This window comes from Microtus oregoni, unplaced genomic scaffold (assembly GCF_018167655.1).
Source record: "Microtus oregoni isolate MIOR12 unplaced genomic scaffold, Mior012 000029F_ref0000214, whole genome shotgun sequence".
Taxonomy (NCBI): domain Eukaryota; kingdom Metazoa; phylum Chordata; class Mammalia; order Rodentia; family Cricetidae; genus Microtus; species Microtus oregoni.
The window spans coordinates 2,580,593-2,603,563 of NW_024543088.1; the positions used below are offsets into that span (position 1 = coordinate 2,580,593).

A 22,971-nucleotide genomic window follows, 5' to 3' on the forward strand; every position below is an offset into this window, starting at 1 on the left:
GAGGCCACTGTGACCCCAGAGGTCCAGCTCTTTCCTCCAACAAGCAGGTGTCATGGATGCTTGATCTCTGACCTCACACATCCTTATTCCCTAGGGGCCCTGCTTCAGCCCTGACTTCCTTTCAAGGCTGTACTGGGAGACCAGAAACATTCCAAGCAGAAATTCAAAGTCCTGGATGCCGTGTCTCTCGCCCTGCACAAACACACAGGGGAAGGGGAGGGAGGACGCGTCTTTTTGTTGGATGGGAGCGTAGCTCCACACAGACATAGCTCCACACATCCCCGGCAGCAACCCTTAATTAAGATCCCTTAATCTTTTAGGGACCTTGACTCACATAAAGCCAGGTCCTTGTTTTCAATGCAGAAAAGAATTTCAGGACGAGCCAGTGTGAAGCAGAGTTAGAATCTATTAAAAGTAGAAAGAAAAGGGCCAGGCCGAGAGGAAGATGTGTCTGAGTGAGCACAGTTCCCCAGATGAGAGCCCCACCTCAGCGTCTTTACTGTGACTCCATTTCGGAAGCTTCCGGAATTTCATTACTTAGCGAATTTCTAAGGGACCCTCCCCTTCCCTACCTCTGTCAGCCTCTTTGATAATGGAGACCATGAAGGGGCTTGGTTGAGTTGTATAGACTGGTAGAGTGAAAACAGAGGGGGCTCCGGAGATGCCTTGGTTGAGTTGTATAAGCTGGTAGAGTGAAAACAGACACTGAAGATGTGCAAGAGGCTTAGGGCCTGGTGTTTGTTTGTTTTGTTTTTACTGGCAGTGGGGCTTCTGGAGAGATTCCTGGAAAACTGAAGGTTCTACCTGAGAGGGGAGAAGGGCCTTTGGTAGATATATCTGAATGGATTCTCAGCTAGTGAAAGGGTTCAACCAGACTCTGGGGTGAGGGACTTCTTTCTCTCCTCACGCCCATAATTTTCCCTGCCTTTCTGCACTGACTCCACTCCTACTGTGCCAGATTCTACTAGAAAATTAGTGTCTTATTTGTAGACGTGGCAGCTGGCCTGCCAATAATGAGGTGCACATCTTATCCATACAGGCAGCGCGTGCTCCGGTCGGGGTGCATCCCATCCCCTCTGAATAAAGTCGCTGTGGCCTGGAGATGCTGCCAGTCCCAGTTCATAACAGCACAGGTGTCAAGTCTCTTCCATGGCTGCCGGACAGCCTGTGAAGTGGCATGGAGCTGCACCAAAGGAACTTGGCATATGTGCCCATCAGCTGTGCCCTCCAGTGCACAACAGAACAAACGGATTTCAAAAAGCCCAGAGCGAGAGGTGGCCAGTCCAGTGTATTGTAGAAATAAACGCCTGTCAACCAGCGGGCGATTGAAACACAATTAAAATTACGCGTAATTTAGGAAATCAGAGACTGGAACGAAGAAAGAAGAGCTGCGTTTGAATATAGGTTCTCGTTCCCTAGGAAGCAGCTCACCTATAACTTTTGTGTTTTTAGCAATGTGCTGAAAAATAATGTTTTTTAAAGGCTTGGGCCCTCATCAAGGCCTTTCTGGGCCTCTTAGGGGACAATCAGACTTCACCTCTAGTAGCGTCCACTGCCCATGTCCTAGGATTTTGATTTGTGTCCCAGGGTGGGAGGCTTCCGAACCGATGACAACGTTGACTGTCCCCATGACCCATTCAGTACACTTATCCCACACATGTCCCCTCAAGTGCCCTGACACCTCAAGGAGGTTGTTCTCGTTATTTTGCTCCTTGCTGTGACAAAACACCTCCTGGCTCACAGTTTCAGGGTGTGGTAGATCGCGGTGGAAACAGCATGATCGCAGGGTCTTGGCCACCTGGTCATATTGCATGCACTGTCAGAAAACAGAGAGAGGAATGCTGAGGCTCACCGTGTATTCAGTCAAGGACCCCAGCCCATGGAATAGTTTCACCCACATCTTTGGTGGCTCTTTTCACCTCAGCACAGTCAAGAAACGTCCTCACACATGCCCAAGATACTTACCGACAAATGAAAGACCTGCTCACCTCTTGCATAAGCTAAGGGACTCTTTCTTCTGTGGGTGTAATGGCGGCCTAGACAAAGGCCATGCGACCTCAGCCAGGGGGCAGCTGGGAACCCAGGGTTTGTTTTCCTCTCTCAAAGGGGCCATATGCAGACTGATAGACGTATATGGGAAAGCAGCAGAGAGAGGCTTTTAGCTCTGCCCGAGGGACAAATGCACATACTTGGCAGGGTGGCGAGGTCTCCCCAGAGGAAGAGGCAGAGAGAAGGTCCAGCCTAGGCAAAGACTCTAAAGTTGCTGGCTGTCATAGTGTGAATATGTTATGTTCCCCCCAAAGTCTAACGGGTGGTATGCTTAGTTCTAGACATGAGTAACCAGTTACGGGGCTTCCAGGAGAATAGCTGGATAAGGGACCTAACTAATCTATTGATGGACCCGGAACTGGAAGAGCCTGTTGGGATGTTGTGGAGCCATGGAGGGAGGAGTCTAAGAAGCAGTTAACTGGGGACATGCCATGTCAGTGTGTGTGTGTGTGTGTGTGTGTGTGTGTGTGTGTTTGCACGCGCGCATGTGTGGATGCACTTGGAGAGGCCAGAGGTGGACATTGGGTACCCTCTTCTATTGCTCTCCATGTGATTTATTTATTTAGAGACAGTCTATCACTGAACTTGGAGCTTACAGCTATTGTAGCTACAGTGGCCAGCCAGCAAGCCCCGATGCTTCTCCTGATTCCATCTGCCCTGCTGAAGTGCCAGGGCTGCAGGTGCCATAATGTATTTTACATAGCTGGATTTTACATCAGTGCTGAGGATCTGAACTCAGGTCCCCATGCTCATACAGCAAGCATTCTTACCTCCAGAGCATCTCCCCCTCCTGGGGCAGGCACTTGAAGGGTGGTCTGCCTCTTTCGAAGGGTCTCCTCTGCCACTGGCCTCACCACAGGCCCAGAAACACAGGAGCCAAGTGACCCAAGGGCCAAAGCCTCTGAACCCATACACCGAAGCACCCCTCTCTTCCTTCCGAGTTGCTCTCATGGGTGTCTATCACAGCAGCAGAATGTCTGACGCACACATCCTGCGTTTAATGCTGTGTTTGTAATGAAGGTGACCTAGGACCCTGTGTGTCCCTAAGTCACTGGAACTTGGTCCCAGAGGGAGCCCTTGCACCACTCTCTAAGATGTGGGAGGTCACAGGAGACCTCAGCTGTCCCTCTGGATTGAGATTTGAATCCTAGTTTTTAACCTCATGGTCTCATGAGACCTCAGGCGAGTCCTTTGCTTCCCTGAATCCTAGGTCTCTGTGGTAGCATGGGGTGAGCTTGGCTCTGTAGCCTACCTACCTCTCATGTGAGCAGAGAGGGAGCCCGGGTAGAAGCCAGCAGCTATGTGACCCAGCCCAGTCCTGTCAGGCAGCTGGGAGGTAGAATGCTTTCTTAGTAACTTTTCTCACTGTTATCCGACCAAAGCTACCCATATTGGGCTCACAGTGCCTCAGGGTGGGGAAGCCTGAGCATCAGGAGCCTGAAGTAGCCTGACCCGTTTCTCCCACAGTCGGGGGACAGAGAATGATGAATGCCTCTTGCCCCGCTTATATAACCCAGGCTCCCAGTCAGGGGGTGATGCCCTCCACTGTGGACAGGTCTTCTCACCTCAGTTGACCTAATCAGGATAGTCCCCACAGACACACCTAAAAGTCCATGTCCCAGGTGAGTCTCTAACTACTCAAGCTGACAGTTGAGATCACCACAGAGGCTAATGGTAGAGTCCTATTCCTCCCAACACAGGTCTCTCCCTCCACTCAGTTCTGTCAGCCCCACAAAGCACTGTCCTTCTGGGTCTTTCCCAGTGCACCATTCTCCTCCTGGGCAATGGGTGATGACTCTCTGGTGCACCACAACTGTGTGTCACCTGCATTTGAACAGGGACTTTTGGAAAGCCATCCTAGACTCTGAGTCTGCCCAAGTTAGGAAGAGCTTCCAGGTCCCTCTGAGCTTCTGCCCACACAGATGGCCAGTCCTGGGTGGAATGACGTGTAGAAGGAGTCCCCCTGGTCTCTAGCATGCTCAACTCACTTGTATAAGCATCGACTGAGCATCTGCAGCACCCAGGATCTGTCGTGGGTGCTGTAGGGCTATGGAACGGAGCACAGGGCAGGCGGAGCCTTGTGATCAGGGACATGTGCTGGACCAAGAACTTCAGGCTTAGGACTGGGAGGTGTAAATAGACATTTCCTGTCCTGACTGCCCTAGGCCTAAATAACTGACTCAGGCTAAATATAAATCATAAGTGCTTGACAGATAGCTCAGGCTTATTGGTAACTTGCCCTTACATTTTAAGTTAACCTATATTCCTTATTTATGCTCTGCCACGTGGTGGTACCTTTGTTAACATGGCACATTCATCTCCCGCTCCTCTGCGTCTGCCTGGTGACTCCCAGACTACACCCTTCTTCAGCCCATCATTCTGTTTGGCTTTTCTGCCTAACTGTATCCTGTCCAGCCATTGACCAGTCAGCTTGGTTATTAAGCCAATCACAGCAACATAACTTTCACACAGTGTAAAGGAATATTCCACAAAGGAAGGACCAAGTCTGGTGCCAGACTTCTGCCAACGGGGCTTCAAGGCATAGTCTGGGAGTTGAAGCATATAAGGAGGCTACAGTGTCAGGATTTAAATCCAGAACCTGAAATCGTTTTTGGATCTGGGGGAACAACTTGGGAAGACTTCCAAGGCTGTTCCCTTGACCTCTACCATGATGCCAAACTGCAGGAATACAGAGCAAACTAAACCAGTGCAGTGCTCCACAAAAGCTGTCTCTGAGTCCCTGCAGAACCACCAAGCCCTGGATGAGTGTGAAGCTCCCACCCTGCAAGAGCTGCCCATGGGCAGGCCTGGACTGGACTTTGGAGAATCTGCCTTCTCTGCTTATGTCAGCCACTTTCCTGAACTATAACAAAACATCTGAGAAAATTAATGTAGAAGGGAAAAGGTTGTCCATTCCGCTCACAGTGTGGCAGGTTGGAGCCTCTGTTGAGAAGTGCATACTGGAACACCTCATAGCCAGGAAGCAAAGAGAAACGGACGAGCCTGGGGTCCAATGTTCCCATGCCCTGACGTCCTCCCTCTAGGCCCTGCTTCCTAACAGTTTCAGCTGGGGACTGTCCAAGGCAGCATTAACAGCCTGGAGTCATGTGAAAAGAGTCTTAATTGAGTAATGTCTTTATCAGGTCAATCTGTGGACATGTCTGTGAAGACTATCTTGATGGTTAATTGATGTAAGAGGGTCCAGTCTGCTTGGGCCGGCAGCTTGTATAAGAAAGACTAACACAAGCCAGAGAGTGAGGCAGCAAACAACGTTCCTCCACTGTTTCTGCTCCAAGCCCCTGCTTAAGGTCCTGTCCTGACTTCCCTCAGAGATGGACTGTGACCGGAAGTATGAAGTCCTCTCTTCCCCTGGATTGCTTGAGGCCAGAGTGTTGTGTCACACCAACAGGAAGGAAACTGGGAAGGGGTGGAGGCCTGGAGCACACAGCTCTCCCTCGGGGCCACCCATCCAGACCACAGCACATACCTGCTGGGACAGCACACAACTCGACTCTGAGATACTCTGGGACTTCCAAGGCAAATATGGCTCCAGCTTAATGCTGGCCGGTAGAGGGGCTTGGCCTCTTCCCTTTCCTTCCTCTGACTCCACTAGAAACGGCTCAACCTTTAACACTTCCTCCCCCTACCCTCAGCCTGCACACTCAAGGACTGGGGTTGTGTGTCTGTCAACAGCAGTACAACTGCACTGTGTCCCTAGCGTTTCCATCTGCCCATGCATCCTATTCGGTTGATATTTTGAGTGAACAGGATCCAATCCTCCCCGTGTTCCCTGCAGTAATGGTCCCCAGCCTGTGTGTCTTCGGCAGAGCTGGCCAGGTCTTAGCCATCCTCGCTCTGGTGTGATCCCAGACTGACGGGCAGGCTTTGAAGGTGACCCTGGAGGGGGGATTGCAGGGCTGGCACCTGCAGAGTCCAGAAGCGAGCTTTTGATGTGCCCACTCACCCTCCCTTCTTGCTAATTAGAGCCAGCCCGGATCCCAGAAACGGGAGCCCGTGCCATCTCATTTGCCTAGCCCAAGTTGTGCCATCCCTACCTCCCGCCGGTGTGAGTAAAGACTGTGACGGAACCTTCTGCATGGCCACGTGGTGTTATCGGGGCCGCAAGAGCTCCTGGTTAACACTCGGAGCCACAGGACAGGGACTCTCATCTCCCTAGTTCTTTGTCAGGGGCCTCAGAAAGGAGGAGCAAAGCTGCCCCCGGGTCTTAGAAATACATGCTGTCTCTTGCTTGGCAAAAGGCTTCTTATCCATGCGCTGCCACAGGACTGATGCCCGTGGTTCAGGGAGCCATGAATGGCTGAGTAGTGGACTTCGAGGAGGCTCTTTCCTAGCAAGTTACCTGACTTAGACTGTGAATCATTTTGGAAGTCAACAATATGGAAAACATCACAAGACCTAGATGAGTTCTGGCCCAGGACCCTTGGGCTGCCCTTCTCAACCAGGCTGCCCCCTCTAGGCTGAAGAGAACCATGGCTACCATGGGTTGTGTCATGGCGGACTCTTCCTTCCTTCAGGGGCAGCATACAAGCCACTTTTGTCGGTTCCCCATGCTCCAGGCACTAGGCTTCCTCAGGAACTCCACAGTTCTTTCTTACCTACCTCCTTGACTCTTTGTTGTTCCTGGAGCAGATCTCATAGCCCCAAGGAGATGCAGGCTACTACTAACCCTCAAGGTGCAGAGTTCAGGGTACCCTCCACTTCTCAATGGCTCTGCCTAGTGCCTGCATGAGGATGCAGAGGGCAGACGGGCCCAGGAGTATAAGAAGCCACCTCTCCTTAGGAGTCCAGTGGCACAGAGCCAATTCCATCCCTTAGGGGACCATATCTATGAAGCAACCTGCAGTCTGGGAGACAGAGGCACTGAGCCTTCTGTGGCCGCTTGGCTGGCAGAACAGCCAAGGACGGCATTATTCTTGCTTCACGGCAGGGACAGAGCCGTCTCCTTTCCTGGAGATGCGAGCTGTGCAGAGAAAGGCCTCTTACTCTCAGAAAGCGCTGGCTTCCTGCCTTAACAGGGTAGTAGAAGACAGACAATGGCTCAGTAAAATGCTTGCCTACGGGAGAAGCCAGGCCTGGTGCCGTGAGCTTAAAACCCCGGCACTGGAGAGGCAGAAACAGGCAGATCCTTGGGGTTCACTGACAAGCATAACTTACTTGGGAAGCTCCAGGCCAGTAAGAGACTCTATCTCAAAAACAACAGGATAGACACCTGAAGAACAGCCAGCATTGTCTTCTGTCCTCCACATGTATATACACACACAAACAGCACCTACGTGCACCCAAACAGCCCATATGCATGTACATGCACACACATACACACAACACACTATGGTAACAGTAAATTTGGAGAGTGATACCATTAATTTTGACAATAGTACTTCGAAATTCAAATCTGGGTGGGTAACCTATATGTTGTTGCCTGAACCTGACCACCCTAAGAGCAGATAAGAAAAAAACAAAATAGACTCACCTGACCCCCAGTCCCTGGACTAGGGCTCATTTTTCTGATCCAGTTGTCTGAAGGCAGTTGAGCCATCGGGGACCCCCACATGCTGCCAGCAACATTCAGAAAGGGTCAGACGAGAAAGGAAGGAAAAGTCTCTTCTGAAGTAACTGCCCCGCTACACTGAGACCCAGTTTCCCACTAGCTGAGACCATAGCCGAAGGAGGGGCACTCCCCACTGTAGCCCATGGTGTGTGGCAGAAGTTCTGGGACAGAGTCACAGCTCTGGTTGGCACTGGGAGTCTGCGAACCACGTAGACAATAAGGCCATTGTGACCCAGCAAGCCTCCCGGGCATCTGGTTACACACCTCCACCTCTGTCCAGCAGCTATGCTGTGCACCATCGCTGCATTTGAGGCTCAGAGAGAAGGCAGTCGGAGCTGCTGACCAGTCCTCGAGGCAGGCCCGGGACCCCCACCTCCCCAGCTAGAAGGTTCACAAATACTGTTTCCAACAGTGTTTTCAGTGCTACACACACACACTACTCCGCACTTGTGTGTGGGGTTGTGTGGAGGGGTGTTACACACATGTACAGGTACATACACATACACACATGGAGGCCAGAGAACAGCCTCACGTGTTCCTTAGTAGATGTTTACACTAATATTGGAGACCAGGTCTCTCATTGGCCCAGAATTCACCAAGTAGGCTAGGCTAGCCCTCAGGAATCCTCCTGTGTCCTTCCCAGTGCAGGATCACAAGGATGCAGCTCCCTGCCCAGCTTTTCATGTGGGTTTCTGGGAGTTGAACTCGAGTCCTAGAGCTTGCAAGGCGGGCACTCTGCCAGCTATCTCGCCAGCTCTCCTTCTTTGTTTTTAACCATCAAGGACTAGAGGCTTAGAGCCTGCATGGTGGCTCAACAGATGAAGGTGCTTGCAGGCAAGCCTGATGACCTGAGTTCAAACCCTAGAGCCCACAATGTAGAAGAAAATCAACTCCTGGAAATTGTCCTTTGACCTCCACATCCATATCATGGCGCGCGCGCGCGCGTGTGCGTGTGTGTGTGTGTGTGTGTGTGTGTATACATGCCTGCACATGTGTGCATGTGCACACACACAATCATAAAAATAAAATATGTGTAAAAAAATAAAAGAACCAGGGCTTGAACTAGAGACTTTTACACCAAGGTCTTGGCTACTAAGCCTTCTGTACATACTGACTCTGGTAATATCCCCAAATGGCTGAGTGTACAATGTCTCTGCAGCCTCCTCGGGATGAGAGCCTGAATGGTCTTCTGCAAGGCTACAGGATCTACTACCGTGAGCTGGAATCCGAGACAGGCATGGGCCCTGAGACCAAAACACTCAAGAGTCCCTCTGCCTTGCGTGCTGAACTCACAGGTGAGCGGTGCTCCTCTCCTGGGGGAGGTTCACAGGTGAGCCTTCGATGTCTATCTGCTCCATGCAAGGCATGCTGGGAAGTACTATAGAGGAGTCAGGCGATGGCACAGGGAGGGAGCAGGCAGTGTAGTGTGAAGCCAGTGGGGACACAGATGGAGGTAGATGACCTGGAAGCTGTGGCCTGGGGCCTGAGGCGAAGGCCACACCCATATAATCTATGTGTGGGGTACCTCCTGACCTCTGCTGAGCCTGTACCCCACTAAAGCCAGTGACAGCTTAACTGAGAACCCTGCCTCTCTACCTCCCTCCCTAAATAGTGTCATAGAAAATTCCCTTTTTGCCACGTGCAGTGGCACATGCCTTTAATCCCAGCACTCAGAAGGCAGAGGCGGGCAGATCTCTATGATGAGGGACAGACAGGGTAGAACACCTGGGCAGCACTTCCTACCTAGTTCACCCCCATCCGGCCAGGAAGCTGCCTAATGTTGGTTCACCCAGCATGCAACAGGCTCCCGGCTCTACCCCATCCTTCCCACCAAGAGGCACCTGTGCCAGCTGCACACAAACTTGTCCCTGGTGCCTCGCAGGTTGATGGGGACCAGGTGTGTGTACACCTAGTCCCAGAACACTTAATGGGTGACCTTTTCCTCCCCTTCAGACCAGAGTCCCACAACTTGCAAGCATTGGTCAGCCAACAGACCTGCAACCCAGAAGGCCTGGATAAAAAAAAAAAAATTCTGTCTTTAGTGTTGTCCTCTGTACGGCTACCAATGCCCTTACATTTGTTTCCTTCTGCCAAAGGGCCAGCCCACCGCCACTTGTCTCAGGCTGGGGTGTCTTGTTTGATGTGTTAGGTAGGAGTGTGGTAATACCCGGGAGCTAACGGGAAGCCTACAGTCTCTGCAGGGCCGAGGAATGAGGCAGACAGCAGCACAGCACCCCATGCAGCTTGCTGTGTGACTCATGTTCACCCCACGCTGGGTTTACAGGAACAGTGTCCCTCTGCACTAACTGCCTTCCTTACCGCTTACAGCCCAAAGCAGCTTCAAGACCGTGAACAGCAGCTCCACATTGACGACATATGAATTAACACGTAAGTGCACAGCATCTCAGGCCCCTGTGACTGGTGCCGTGAGGCAGGGATGCTCACCCATCTCCAGAGTCCAGGCAAAACCAGCCTGGATTCGTGGCTCTAATTGTCGGAGTTCCTCCTTGATGGTTGTGTCTCAGCATGCCCACATATCAGGGAAACTTCTAGAGGCTGGTCCAGCATAGGCTGACCCTTGGTGTCTGACCTTGCAGATCTGAAGAAGTATCGGCGCTATGAAGTCATCATGACCGCCTATAACATCATCGGCGAGAGCCCGGCCAGTGTGCCCGTGGAGGTCTTCGTGGGGGAGGCTGGTAAGTTCCGAGCCTGTCCCTCCACCCACAGCCAGACAAGGGCCACCACCATCAATCAGATAGCTGCAGGAAACACAGAGACCTGGCTTCATAATGAGCACACTGGAGACTCCTGAAGAATGATTCCTTTTGGTTCCCAGTTTCCATCTGCTAAGTGGGGAGGGGCAGAGCAGCTTCTTCCTGGAGGAAGTGCAAGATCTGGCAGGCATCATAGGCTTCCTCCTCCCTCCCATGTGTCCCATCAGGTTGCCCAGCCTGCAGGATGGTGCAGGCTGCATCCTAGGCAACTGTCTGCCTTTGCACACAGTCCCAGAGGCAGCTCTCCTATGCTAGGAAATTCTCAGTCTCATCAAGTTGACACAGTACCCGTTACTCTCCTTGTTGCTATGACAAACCCCTGATGAAGAGAACTTACCAGAGTGTGTGTTTATTTCCTCATGATAGTGGCGTAAAAAACTGAAGGAAATACAGTTGATTTGGGTCACTGTTGGAGGGTGCAGGTCATCGTGGTGGGGGTGGAGCCCTGGTGGCACCCAATTGAGCCTGAATTTATCAGGCTTGGTGGCAAGCACCTTTACCCACTGAGCCATCTCACCTACTCGTTCCTCAATTACAGCTACCCTCTGAGCATCATGGGCCCTCAGCCTGCAGTACTCAGAGGCTGCTATGCAAACAGACCCAGCTGTGGTTCTGTGAATGAGCTTGTGGGGCTGAGTGATGGCCCTGCCATTTGTTGGCTGTGTGACCTTGTGGACGTTACTCAACCAATCTGAGCTCTCACCTTTGAGCATTGTGATGTGGTATAGAAATCTGTGAGCCACAGTGAGGAAGCATAGGTTCATATCCCAGCAAGGCTCTCGGCCCTTCTGCCCATAGAATGAATTCGTAGCGTGTACCTAGCCTGGCACAATCCCTCTTCGTGTTTACTGAGCATGCACAAAGCTCCTACGTGAGTTACCGGAGGCATCTGCTCAGCTGAAGGACGGGGCTTAGAGAGTGGGTGTTCTCTCTGGGTCCCCTCTTGATCAAATGTGTACTGTTTACCTCTGTGAGCCTCGGGGAGAAGGTAGTTATAGCCTTTCCATAGAGGTCGGTGTCTGAGCGCCAGTGTTATAGATCGGGAAGAAAAATGAGTCTGTCATGATCCAGTCCACAGGAGGCAGAAGCCAGCTCCACCAGCAGGAAACAAGACTCGGATGGAAGAGTCCCATCCATGATACTTGCATGAGCTCAATTCCGTTCTAGGGAAACACCTACTTATGTATTTCAGATAGTGTCCTGTAACCCAGGCTGACCTGGAACTCACTATGTACCTGAGGATATATGACCTTGACCTCCAAATCCCAAGTACTGGCATCATAGGCATGCATGCGCCATCAAGTCTAGGCTGTGCAGTGCCGAGGATGGAACCAGCGACCCCTCTATGCTCAGTAATCACTCCATGCCATTAAGATTTATAGTGGAGTTTGACGCTTGATAGAAAGTGAGCCTGTTGGATGGAGATGGCTTGAAAGGCAGTCTCCTATCCCGACCCCCATCCACCAACCCATCAGCAGCTTCTCTCCCTGTTGTGAGTCTCGGTGGCTATTGAATTCTTACACGTGGACCAGTCTGTCTCGAGCTTTCCTTGCTTCTGCAGGCATCTCTGCCAGCTGCCTGGCTCCTTTGTATCTGTTTCTGTCCCTTCATCACACATGGCTCATATTTAACAACTCTGGTCATGTTCTTGGTTTGCAAAATTTTACAGCCATTTATAAGTCTGACAGACACTTTAGCAAGTGAAAGAGAGAGAGAGGGAGGGAGGGAGGGAGGGAGGGAGGAATGGGGGAGGAGGAGGAGAGGAGAGGAGAGGAGAGGAGAGGAGAGGAGAGGAGAGGAGAGGGGCAAATTCTGGGATTCTGATGTAAAGTGAATTTATTAACAAACTGACTTGGGGATTCCATTGCTTTCCTCCTGTCCCTGTTTCCACTCAGGGATTGTCTGGAGTTTCTACACATCCTGTGGCGGCGTTGGCAGTGTTCTCCACACAGACTGCTTGTATAGTCACTGCCAGCGGGTTTTCCTGAAGCCAATACAGAGAGGCTGAGGCGACATGTCTCTGCCCTGTTCATAGCTGCTCACAGCCTGAGGCAGAAGCTCACATCCTAGCGGACATGCAGTCAATCTTAGTCCAGCAGGAAGAGCCACCCTGGAGCTGGGGCAGAACTCATGTAGAACATATGCTTAGACTATCTAAGGCTCTAGGGTCCAGCCCAACATCGTACAAAAGCAGGGGCTGGGGAGATGGCTCAGTGGATAGACAGCTTTCGGAGCAAGCATAGGAACTGCGTTCCATCCCCAGAACACATGCAAACAAGCAAGCAAAACCACTGTGGCATGTGCTCTAATCCCAGCACTGGGGAGACAGAGATGGGCAGATCCTTAAGGCTCAACGGCCACCCAGCCTAAGTCATGTGGCAACTTCCAGGCCAGAGGGAGACCCTGTCTCCAAAATCAAGGTGGACAGTGCCTGAGAATAACACTAAAGCTTGACCTCTGATCTATACACATCACACACACATACAGATACACGCACACACACACAGAGATACACACACAGAGATACACACACAATACACAGATACGCACGCATACAGATACATACACACAGAGATACATACACACATACACACACACATACAGATACACACCCAGAGAGATACACACACATATACACAGATACACACACATACACAGATACACACACAAAGAGAGACACACACATACACAGAGACACACACATGCATAGATACACACACACATAAACACAGACATACACACACACACGCACACAGCAGTCTTTTAAGTTCTCTAGAAAAGAGCTAGGTCTTGCCCTCTTCCACTCAGCAGGGACCCAATACTAAGTGCCCACTAGCAGCTGAAGGACCAGAGCACCATGAATTTTCCCTGAAGAGCAGAGATGACAACACTTGGCGCTCACAGTCCCTCAGGCTCAGTGGGGCTCTGTGACTTTTGAAGGGCACTGGAAGACAGGACAGTGCCTTGAAACTGTGACTACACTGTTACTTTGAAGCTATGGCCTTCAAAATTACATTTCAAATTTTGTTTTGTGTGTGGAGGGTGCACGTGGGCCTCCGTATGCTTGTGGATTCAGAGAACAACTTTTCAGAGCCGGTTCCCCCCTTCCACCATGTGGGTCCCAGGGGTCACACTCGGGTCATCAAGTTTGGCTGCAAGAGCCTTCATTTCCTGAACCATCTGACTCCTCAGTCCATCACTATTTTTATTTGTTTGTCTTTAATTTTGTGTATTTGTGTGTAGATTTGTACACACAAGTGCAATGCTTATGGAAGCCAGAAGAGGGCACCAGATCCCCGGGAGCTGCAGCTGTAGGCAATCAGAGACTACCTGGAGTGGATGGTGGGACAGAGGAACCTGGGCAACAGACACTCTTAACCACCACCCCAGCACCACATAAACTGGGAGTGACGCTATCCTCCTGTAATCCCAGCATCTGGGAGGCGGACATAAGCTGGGAGTGATGGCATCCTCCCGTAATCCCAGCATCTGGGAGGCGGACATAAGCTGGGAGTGACGGCATCCTCCCGTAATCCCAGCATCTGGGAGGCGGACATAAGCTGGGAGTGACGGCATCCTCCCGTAATCCCAGCATCTGGGAGGCGGACATAAGCTGGGAGTGACGGCATCCTCCCGTAATCCCAGCATCTGGGAGGCGGACATAAACTGGGAGTGACGGCATCCTCCCGTAATCCCAGCATCTGGGAGGCGGACATAAACTGGGAGTGATGGCATCCTCCCGTAATCCCAGCATCTGGGAGGCGGACATAAGCTGGGAGTGATGGCATCCTCCCGTAATCCCAGCATCTGGGAGACGGACATAAGCTGGGAGTGACGGCATCCTCCTGTAATCCCAGCATCTGGGAGGCGGACATAAGCTGGGAATGATGGCATCATCCCATAATCCCAGCATCTGGGAGACGGACATAGGAGGATCAGGAGTTGAGGGTCATTCCCAGCTGCGTAGTGAATCTGAGGCCAGCTTGAGCCACACAAGGCTGTTAAGTGACATCAAAAACAATCTTCCTGTAGAATGTGGGTTTTACCTTTCCTCTAATCCTACAGGTTTTTAATTACTGTTGGTCGGAAAGAGAAAAAGGGAACCATGCTTCTAGCTGTTTCAGCTCCCTCTAGTGACACATTAAGCCAGTCCTGGAGCCCATTAAGTGAAATTAAAAGGATTCGGAGCTGTGTTAGTTAGAACGCGTTTATAATGAAGAGAGTGGCAGCCGCTCAGGGGTAATTAACGCAGTTGTCGTGCTTCCTGGGACTGTGCCATCAGGTTCACAGCGCTAACCCAGCACACAGCAGTGACATCACAGGTACCCATGCTATAGGCAGGGCTGTGTGTAGACAGGACAAGGGCTTGCATCAAGACTATGAGATGAGTATCCAGTGAGAGCCCCTGATCCCATAGACCTCACGGGAAACTCTAGTCTCCATGTTTTACTGGAGACTCTGATCTCAGAGGGAAGCAAGCTGAGCATTGACTTGAGTCTGGGACAGAGTTGTTGGCTGGAGGAACGGAAGGACCTCCCGCAACACAGAGTGTTTCAGGACACCTAACAGGAAAGGAAATTTGAGAGTGTGTAATGGAGTCACAGTGTTCCCAGAACTCAGCCTTCATGCACAGAGGAAAACATGACCCTAGAAGTGGGGAGAAGACAGGAAGATGGCATTCCACACCCTAACCGACTGGGGGATTCTAGGCAGGTGCTCTACTACTGAGCCACACCCCAGCCCCTCACTGGGGGATTCTAGGCAGGGGCTCTACCACTGAGCCACACCCTAGCCCCTCACTGGGGGATTCTAGGCAGGTGCTCTACCACTGAGCCACACCCTAGCCCCTCACTGGGGGATTCTAGGCAGGTGCTCTACCACTGAGCCACACCCTAGCCCCTCACTGGGGGATTCTAGGCAGGTGCTCTACCACTGAGCCACACCCCAGCCCCAGTGTCTTCTCTGTGGCCTTTTCCCTTATCCTAGGCTTGTGGGCTCCAGTGTCCTTCTACAAGTTTCTACCTCAATTGTCATGAGACTGCTTGAGTTGGGGGTCAAACAGATCTGGGCTGAAATATAGGTTGATGTGTCATTCTAGGCCAAGGGATGTAATCCATAGGAACCTTCAGGCTGCCTAATGAGAGCAAGACTTTTTCTCAGCAGCATGAGTCTTGTGGGGGACCAGGAAACTGACTTGCGTGGCTTTTGTGTAATCTAATCATGATCTGTCAAGACCTGGGTCTTGCTTTGATGGGAAACTCACTGTACAGGCCAAAAGGGAGAAAACAAACAAAAACCTCAACTTAGGCAGAGCGCTGGTGAGTGGCTTTCAACTCTGTTTATCTTACAAACGGTGATAACAGCTATTGAGCAGGGTAGGAGTCTGAGCTCCCAGTGCTTAAACAAGAAAATAAAGGTCATTACGGTGGCATCAAAGGCTGGGTTTTGTCTGCAGGTAGGATGGCTCAGAAGTAACTTTGAGCACTGAAGTATCTGCCAGGGACCAGATGTGATGGCTCTTGTCTCTAATGCCAGCACTCCAGGGGCAGGTACAGGGGGATCAGAAGTTTGAAGTCAGACTGAAAGAAAAGAGAAGTACGTTTAATTCTAGATAAGTCTGGGGAAATATTCTACTGTGGAGCCCTACCTCTAGCCTCTCAAATTGTTTTCAAATTATTATTAAGTCACCAATCACAAAAACTAAACTTGGCAACCTAGTGGGGCCTGCCACAGTCTAGTGTCAAGGTGAGAGTCCTGTGTGACGGAGGGCAATTGAGGAGAAGCAGAAATCTTCAGTATTGCCTACGATAGCCCTAGCAACCGTTGATGCCTAATGTGGCCTGGGATAGCCTTGTCAATAGTCCTAGGGTGGCCCTGTCAACAGTGGGTGTCCAGGGTGACCTAGGGTGGCCCTGACAATAGTGGGTGTCCAGGGTGGCTTAGGGTGGTCCTAGCAATAGTAGATGCCTAGTGTGAGGCCTCCCTTAGAAACTATATTAGTCACTTTCTCATTGCCCTGACAAAATACCCAACAAAAGCAATGTAAAGAAAAGGTTTATTTGGCTTACAGTCTGAGGGTTCACAGTCCACCACTGTTGGAAAGCATGGCAGCAGGATCAGGAGGCGGCTGGTCACATGACATCCACAGTCAGGAAGCAGAGAGAGATGGATGCAAGTGCTCAGCTCACTTTCTCCTTTGTATTCAGTCCAGGACCCCAGCCCATGGGATGGTTGGTACTTCTCACATTCAAGGAGGGTCTCCCCTACTCAATTGAGTTTAGATATTCCCTCACAGACATGCCCAGCCTTGTCTCCTAAATTGTTCTTAATCCTGTCAAGTTGACAACTTATACTAACATCATAGGTACCCTGCAGGTCAGTCATGGATGACCTCCCCCCACACATAGATGCTTTCTCCAAGAACTCTCAGAACTGAGTGGATGAATATCTGTCTCCCTTCAGGATTCATCCCAGGGCGCTGGGGGTTTTGGGGCTCTCTGGAGGCTCCACTGCCCTGCCAAAGACTGAGTGAAGCCATCTGTAGAAGTTAGTGTTTATTGACACTTTACACAAAGTAGACCTGGAATAAGGGATTCTCAACTGAAGAATCGCCCCCATCAGATTGTTCTTCAGGCATGTCCATGGGGCATTTCCCTGATTGATGATTGCGGTGCCACCTCAGGGTGGGATGGTCCTCAGCTGTGTCAGAAAGCTATGTGAACCTGAGCTAGTAATAGTGTTCCTCCATGGTCTCTCCTCCAGTTCCTGTTTAGCTTCCCTCGGCAATGAACTCTAAGATATTGTGAACCCTTTTCTCCCCAAGATATTTTTGGTCATTGTGTTTACCTGACAACAGAAAGCCTACTAGACTAGCCATCCTCTTTCTTCCTTGGCTCAACACATGCCAGAAGCTGCCAGCAGCAGCCAGATGGCATGTCCTGTGTGTTTGCTATGACAAGATTCCTAAGCTCTGAGGTTCTTAAGTCCAGGGCTGCAGTGGGTCCACCCAAACATGGCATCAAGGGCAAGAAGCCAGCGCTATGCATTCGTGGCAAAGAACATGACATCCGCTGTGAGAGGATAGCTATTGTACATGAATGGCTATGTTGTGTGGGCGCGTGTGTGTGTACACATGTGTTTGTGTATACATGTGTTCTTGTGTGCTCAGGTATATTGCAAGTGCCATGCACGTATGTGTGTGTGTAGAGTACAGTGGAAGACCCACATGTCAGCGTCCCTCCACTCTGGGTTTTAGACAGTCTTTCACTTTTACCTTGAACTCAGGAATTCAGTTAGGCTGGCTCGTGAGCCCCAGGGGTCCTCCGGGCTCTGCCTCCACAGCACTGGGATTTCATGTATGTGACTATTTTTTTATGATTGCTGTTTTGTTTGGGGGATCTACGACTGTCAGCTGCAGAGTACCCCAGAAGTTCCTGGGGTTCCTTATCAATAGCTTGAAGAGATCTGTCTACACCATGACAAGGTCGATGTAGTGACTGCCAGTTCATCTATGCTGGCGTGTTAGCTGCTGCACGGGCATGCAGAGCCAACCACAGCTGTGACCATGGCCTCCTATTTTACGAGTGATACTGCTTGTGGGCATCCAGCCAGCAGATGCTGGGGAAACTGCCAGTCAAAATGCTTCGAGGAAACAATTTCATGCATTAAAAAATATGGGGAGATGGCTCAGTGGGTAAAGCACCTGCCATGAAAGAAGGGGACCTGAGTTCCATCCCCAGCACCCACATAGGAATCAGGCCTCCTAAGACATATCTGTAACCTCATCCCTAGGGAGGCCAAGCTAGGAGGATCCCTAGAGCTCACTGCTGGGCCAGCCTAGTGAGTCAGTGAGCTCCAGGTTCAGGTAGAGACTGTCTTAGTTAGGGTTTCGGTAGCTATGAAGAGACACAGTAACTCTTATAAAAGAAACATTTCATTGGGGTTGACTCACAGTTTCAGAGGTGTAGTCTGTTATCATCATGGAGGGAAGCGTGGCAGCATGCAGGCAGACGTGGTGCTGGGGAGGTCGCTGCGAGTTCTACCCCCAGACGGGCAGGCTGCAGGAAGAGAAGACCCTGAGCCACTGTCCCCAGTGACTTACTTCCTCCAACAAAGCCACACCTGCTCCAGCAAGGCCACACCTCCTAATAATGCAGCCCTCCCTATGAGCCCCATGGAGGCCGTTTTCTTTCAAACCACCCCAGGGACCCGGTCTCAAAAAAGAAGGTCGAGAGAAACTGACAGAGACCTGACCCCTGGCTTTTACACACAAATGTGCAGGCACACCCACACGGCCATGTGCGTGCACACATTAATGTGTACACACCACACACACACACACACACATGTACACGCACACACTGGCTGATGTTTGTGTATGTGCATCTCACACATTCAAACAACAGGCCTTCCTAATGGCTGAGTTCTCCAGGCAGCCTGGAAGCCCTGAAGCTCTCAGGAGCAAAAATTAAAAGGTAGCACATTTTGTCTATTTCCTCCCCGCATGTGCCAGAAGCATCCTGTTACCTGCGTTACCTGCAGTACTTTTGTATCATAGAACGCCACGCTGCAGTACAGCAGACACAGGCATGTCTCATCTGGGAGCTTCATTCAGCGTCTTTCCACTCAGCCGAAAGGCACTGGAGTCCCCACGTGGTTGGGATCACACCGAGTGTGCGGCTCACCCAGCAACCTGCTGCAGATGGACCATCACAGCCAGGGCCGTCCGGGCTTTGCTTTCTGCCAAGTCTCTGGAAAGCCAAGCTTGGGGGTGCCGAGGAGGGATCTATACGCCGGCCTACCAGAGTAACGGCCATGCTCAATTCCGCCTTTCATGATTTTAATTGTACAACAGTAATTTTGTGATCGAGTTGCCGACGGCGAACATGCAGAAGACATTAACTTTATTTATGTTTTGGATTATTAATGCGGCTGTTAAAATTCCTCCAGTTAGTTTTGATTGAATTGTTTTTTTGTGTGATTCTGTTGTTTAATGGAGCGGTAAATAAGAATTTCTGATAATGAGACCCAGCATCTGTCACAACAACCTGGTGTGGGCTATTAACATTTCCATTAGCGGCGGGGTGGGCAGCGATAATACAGAAGCACACAGTTAGACCAAAATAAATAGGCATGTCAGGCTGGGCGGGTGTTAATTACTATTTTATTCTGCATGGGTGGGGGGAGAGAGCAGGAAGCAGGGGAGGGAGCTGCGAGCAAGGGGTGACCTACTGAGGTGGCCTTATCTCTACAAAGGAGCCCCTGCTAGCAAAATCTCCTTAGGCAGTGATGGTGTTGTGGCTTCCGTTGATGGCCTCTAGACAGACTTAAATCAGAAGGCAGCCAGCAGGTAGTGTGGAGATGGCTCAGTCGCTAAGGAACTCTCTATGCATGCACAGCTTGAGGACTGAGTTTGGATTCCAGGCACCTAAAAGCCCCAGGGTTCCCAGAGGTGGAGAGGGGAAGAGTCAGGTGAATTCCCTAGATATATATAATTGACTGGCTAGCTGAGTGAATCTCTTAGCTCCAGGGATCAGTGAGGGACCCTGACTCAAAAAAAATAAGGTGGGGAGGTGGAGAGGGAGAGCATGGAGAATGCCTGCCCTTCTCGTACACATGCACAGGTGTGCACACTCACACACACACACACACACACACACACACACACATACAATAAAATGAGAAGTGATCAGTGAAAACCTGACTGATTTCTGGCCTTCATACATACCTGCACACATATAAACACATGCATGCATACACAGTTGCATACACATGAACATATACATACCACAAACATGCATGTGCGTGCACACACACACAAGTGATAAAGAGCAGTTGGTAGTTAGTGCTCTTGGGCCCACAAGCTGAGGCTGAAGGAGGTGAGGTGGGGCTGGGCTAATGGGCTAGCCTCTGCCTCCCAGGGGCTTGTTCCTTAGGATAACTCCATGCAACTCTAGGATACAACCAGGAACCAGATTGTCTATGAGGAGCACTCAGTGGGAGACAGGACTATCTCCCGAGAGGCAGTGAACAGCCTGCCACGAGAAGGTACCGGTGTGGAATTGAGAACCAACCGCGAGACAACTGGCAGAGAGAGGGCAAAGCGGTTCCGAGCACGGCTCCGGCTCCCTGCACTGTTCTCCACTCCCTAATGGCTGTGAGGGACAGAGTGGGCAGCCCACTGCCCTCTGGCCACCACATCTTTTGCTTGTATATTGAGCCCGGGGTTGGACGGAGCACCCCAGGAAGTGCTCTGGTGGGAGGGAGAGAGAGGAACAGCCTTGGGTTCAGAACTTGCAGTCAGAGTAGCGCACATACAGCCATGTTCCCAGACACCAGAGTCCCTGTGCGTGTGGACGGGCAGCTGTGTCTCTAGAGTTTTCTGGGAGCAGGCGCCATAATAGAGGCACCTAAACTTGCAGTGGCAAAGAAGCTGTCACTGTGTTCTGTTCCTTCCACTCCCGTCAGGGATGTCTGGCTATCCATGGCTCTCTCACCCGCAGAGCCTCTTGGGTCCCTGCCATGCCCCCAGGTGCTTCTGGGACCTCCAGTTGTCTTCCATGTCTCACTGTTTTGTCTCCCAGTGGGTGATCTCCCAGCCCGTTCCACGTGGGTTTCCAGACAGTGTATGTGTCTCAACATTCGCTAACTGTATCTCTGCAGAATCAATGTTCTTTGTGACTGTGTAGTCTGCTTTGTGCATTTAGAGGAGGTTCCTCTGGGAGAGCTTGCAACCTTCCTTGGCATCAAAGGACTAAGAATTGCCTGGAACACAGTGCCTGAAACCTGGAATGTGATTATACCTGAGGCCTCCCAAACTTGGGTGGTGTCCAGGGCTGTTCCCCATGCTGTCACAGAATTACAGTCCTGTGTGAGCCCTGGAGACATGAGTTGGTGGGTTCCAGCCAGCTTATGGGAAGCCACCCAAGTTATTGTCCCGTTTCTTTCCACAGCTCCAGCGATGGCCCCACAGAATGTCCAGGTGACGCCACTCACGGCCAGCCAGCTGGAGGTCACATGGGACCCACCACCCCCAGAGAGCCAGAACGGGAACATCCAGGGCTACAAGGCAAGTTTTCATGCACTATCGGGCTCTTGCAGCTTGCTGTGTGCTCAGCGCGCTAAGGCTTTGGCTGCGTACAGGCTACAATGCGGGACTGCTGTGTCCCCAGCAGCTGCACAACAGTGAAGTAGGCCACGTATGCCTGGAGCAGGCTTGGAAGCAGCATCCCGTGTGGCTGCTGTGTGGTCACCACAGAGCACACTTGGCTCCTCCAAAGAGAATCAGGACCACCGAGGAACCTGACCTCTTTCTGTGCCCACACCACAGCCCCCAGGGCATTTACTGATTGTTCCGGAAGTGGGGTACCCTCACCAAAGCAGGTTCCAAATCCCACACTGTCCACTGCACATTGAGGGAATCTCTCATTTCCATAGGTGTGGGGTAGAGCTAGAGAACCTCTGTGTGTGCGTGTGTGTATTGTGTGTGTGTGTCTGCCTGTCTGTGTCTGTTCGTGTTCATGTGCATGTGTGTGTGTGTCTGTGTCTGTGTGCATGTCTGTCTGTCTGTGTGTATGTGTCTCTGTGCCTCTGTGTGTATGTGCATGTCTGTCTATGTGTGTGTATATGTGTCTATGTGTCTTTGTGTGTGTCTGTGTGTGTATGTGCACATGGCATGTCCAGAGGGTCACTTGACTATGCTGTTCTTTAGGCCTCAAGTACTGTCAACATTTTTATTTTATCTATTTATCTATCTATCTATCTATCTATCTATGGTGGGATGAAGACAAGCTTTCTCCTTGGCCCAGAACTCACCTGATATATTAGGCAGGCTGGCTGACAAGCCCCAGGGACCCCCCTGTTTCTGTCTCCCCAGCACCAGAGTTACAGGCAGGTGCTACTGTGCCCAGATTTCTTTTAGCATGGGTTTCAGGATAACACTCGGGTCCTTAGACATCCATAGCTTGGGCCATGTTCTGAGCTCTGGGAGTCCTCATGTGGTGTGACTTCTAGGAGCCTCATTTTAAGACAGGCTCACTAAAGAAGTCACCAAGTCTCCATGAGCCCGTGCTCTAAAGGTGAAAGAAAGGAAGAGTGCTCATCTTGCCAGCCAGCATGGGGGCGGGGGGGAGAATGGCTCCATGGGCCCGCTTCACCCCTGCTGAGGGCACCCAGGAGCTCTAAGCATCGCCCAGACCTCCCTGGAGGAGACATCCCATCTGGCGTCTCCGTTCTTCCAGAAGTAATTTCTTTGTCTGGCCTCCATGAGCCCTACTTGATCAGTTATCAGAATCTCAGAGCCATCCTGCCCTGATGAATATTGGCCCAATTAAATGTCCATTTTAAAATGATCTTGGTAGGTGTGCTATGAAAATGAATACCTCCCTGCCGGCAGGGCTCTTACGAAGATGAATGAGGTCACAGAAAGTCCCCTGAGCTCCAAGGCAAGGCACTATTTATGCACATCCAAAAATATGTTTTCTCATTTCCCTAATGATAAAGACATTGAACTTGGATATTGATCACAAGTTAGCATGGCCTGTCTGAGCAGAGGCTTTCCTGCAGTCAGCTCTGCCA

At 51.1% G+C, this 22,971-nt stretch overlaps 1 protein-coding gene across 1 annotated transcript in view; it reads left to right on the forward strand.

Annotated features, from left to right (window-relative positions):
- Positions 1-22,971, forward strand: part of LOC121465135 (protein sidekick-1-like) — a 955,042-nt gene that overhangs the window by 881,922 nt on the left and 50,149 nt on the right. The window contains exons 33-36 of the mRNA XM_041678320.1: positions 8,778-8,913; positions 9,947-10,006; positions 10,216-10,317; positions 21,348-21,463. Of these exons, the coding sequence (XP_041534254.1) occupies positions 8,778-8,913; positions 9,947-10,006; positions 10,216-10,317; positions 21,348-21,463 (414 nt within the window). The remainder of the gene's footprint in view (positions 1-8,777; positions 8,914-9,946; positions 10,007-10,215; positions 10,318-21,347; positions 21,464-22,971) is intronic.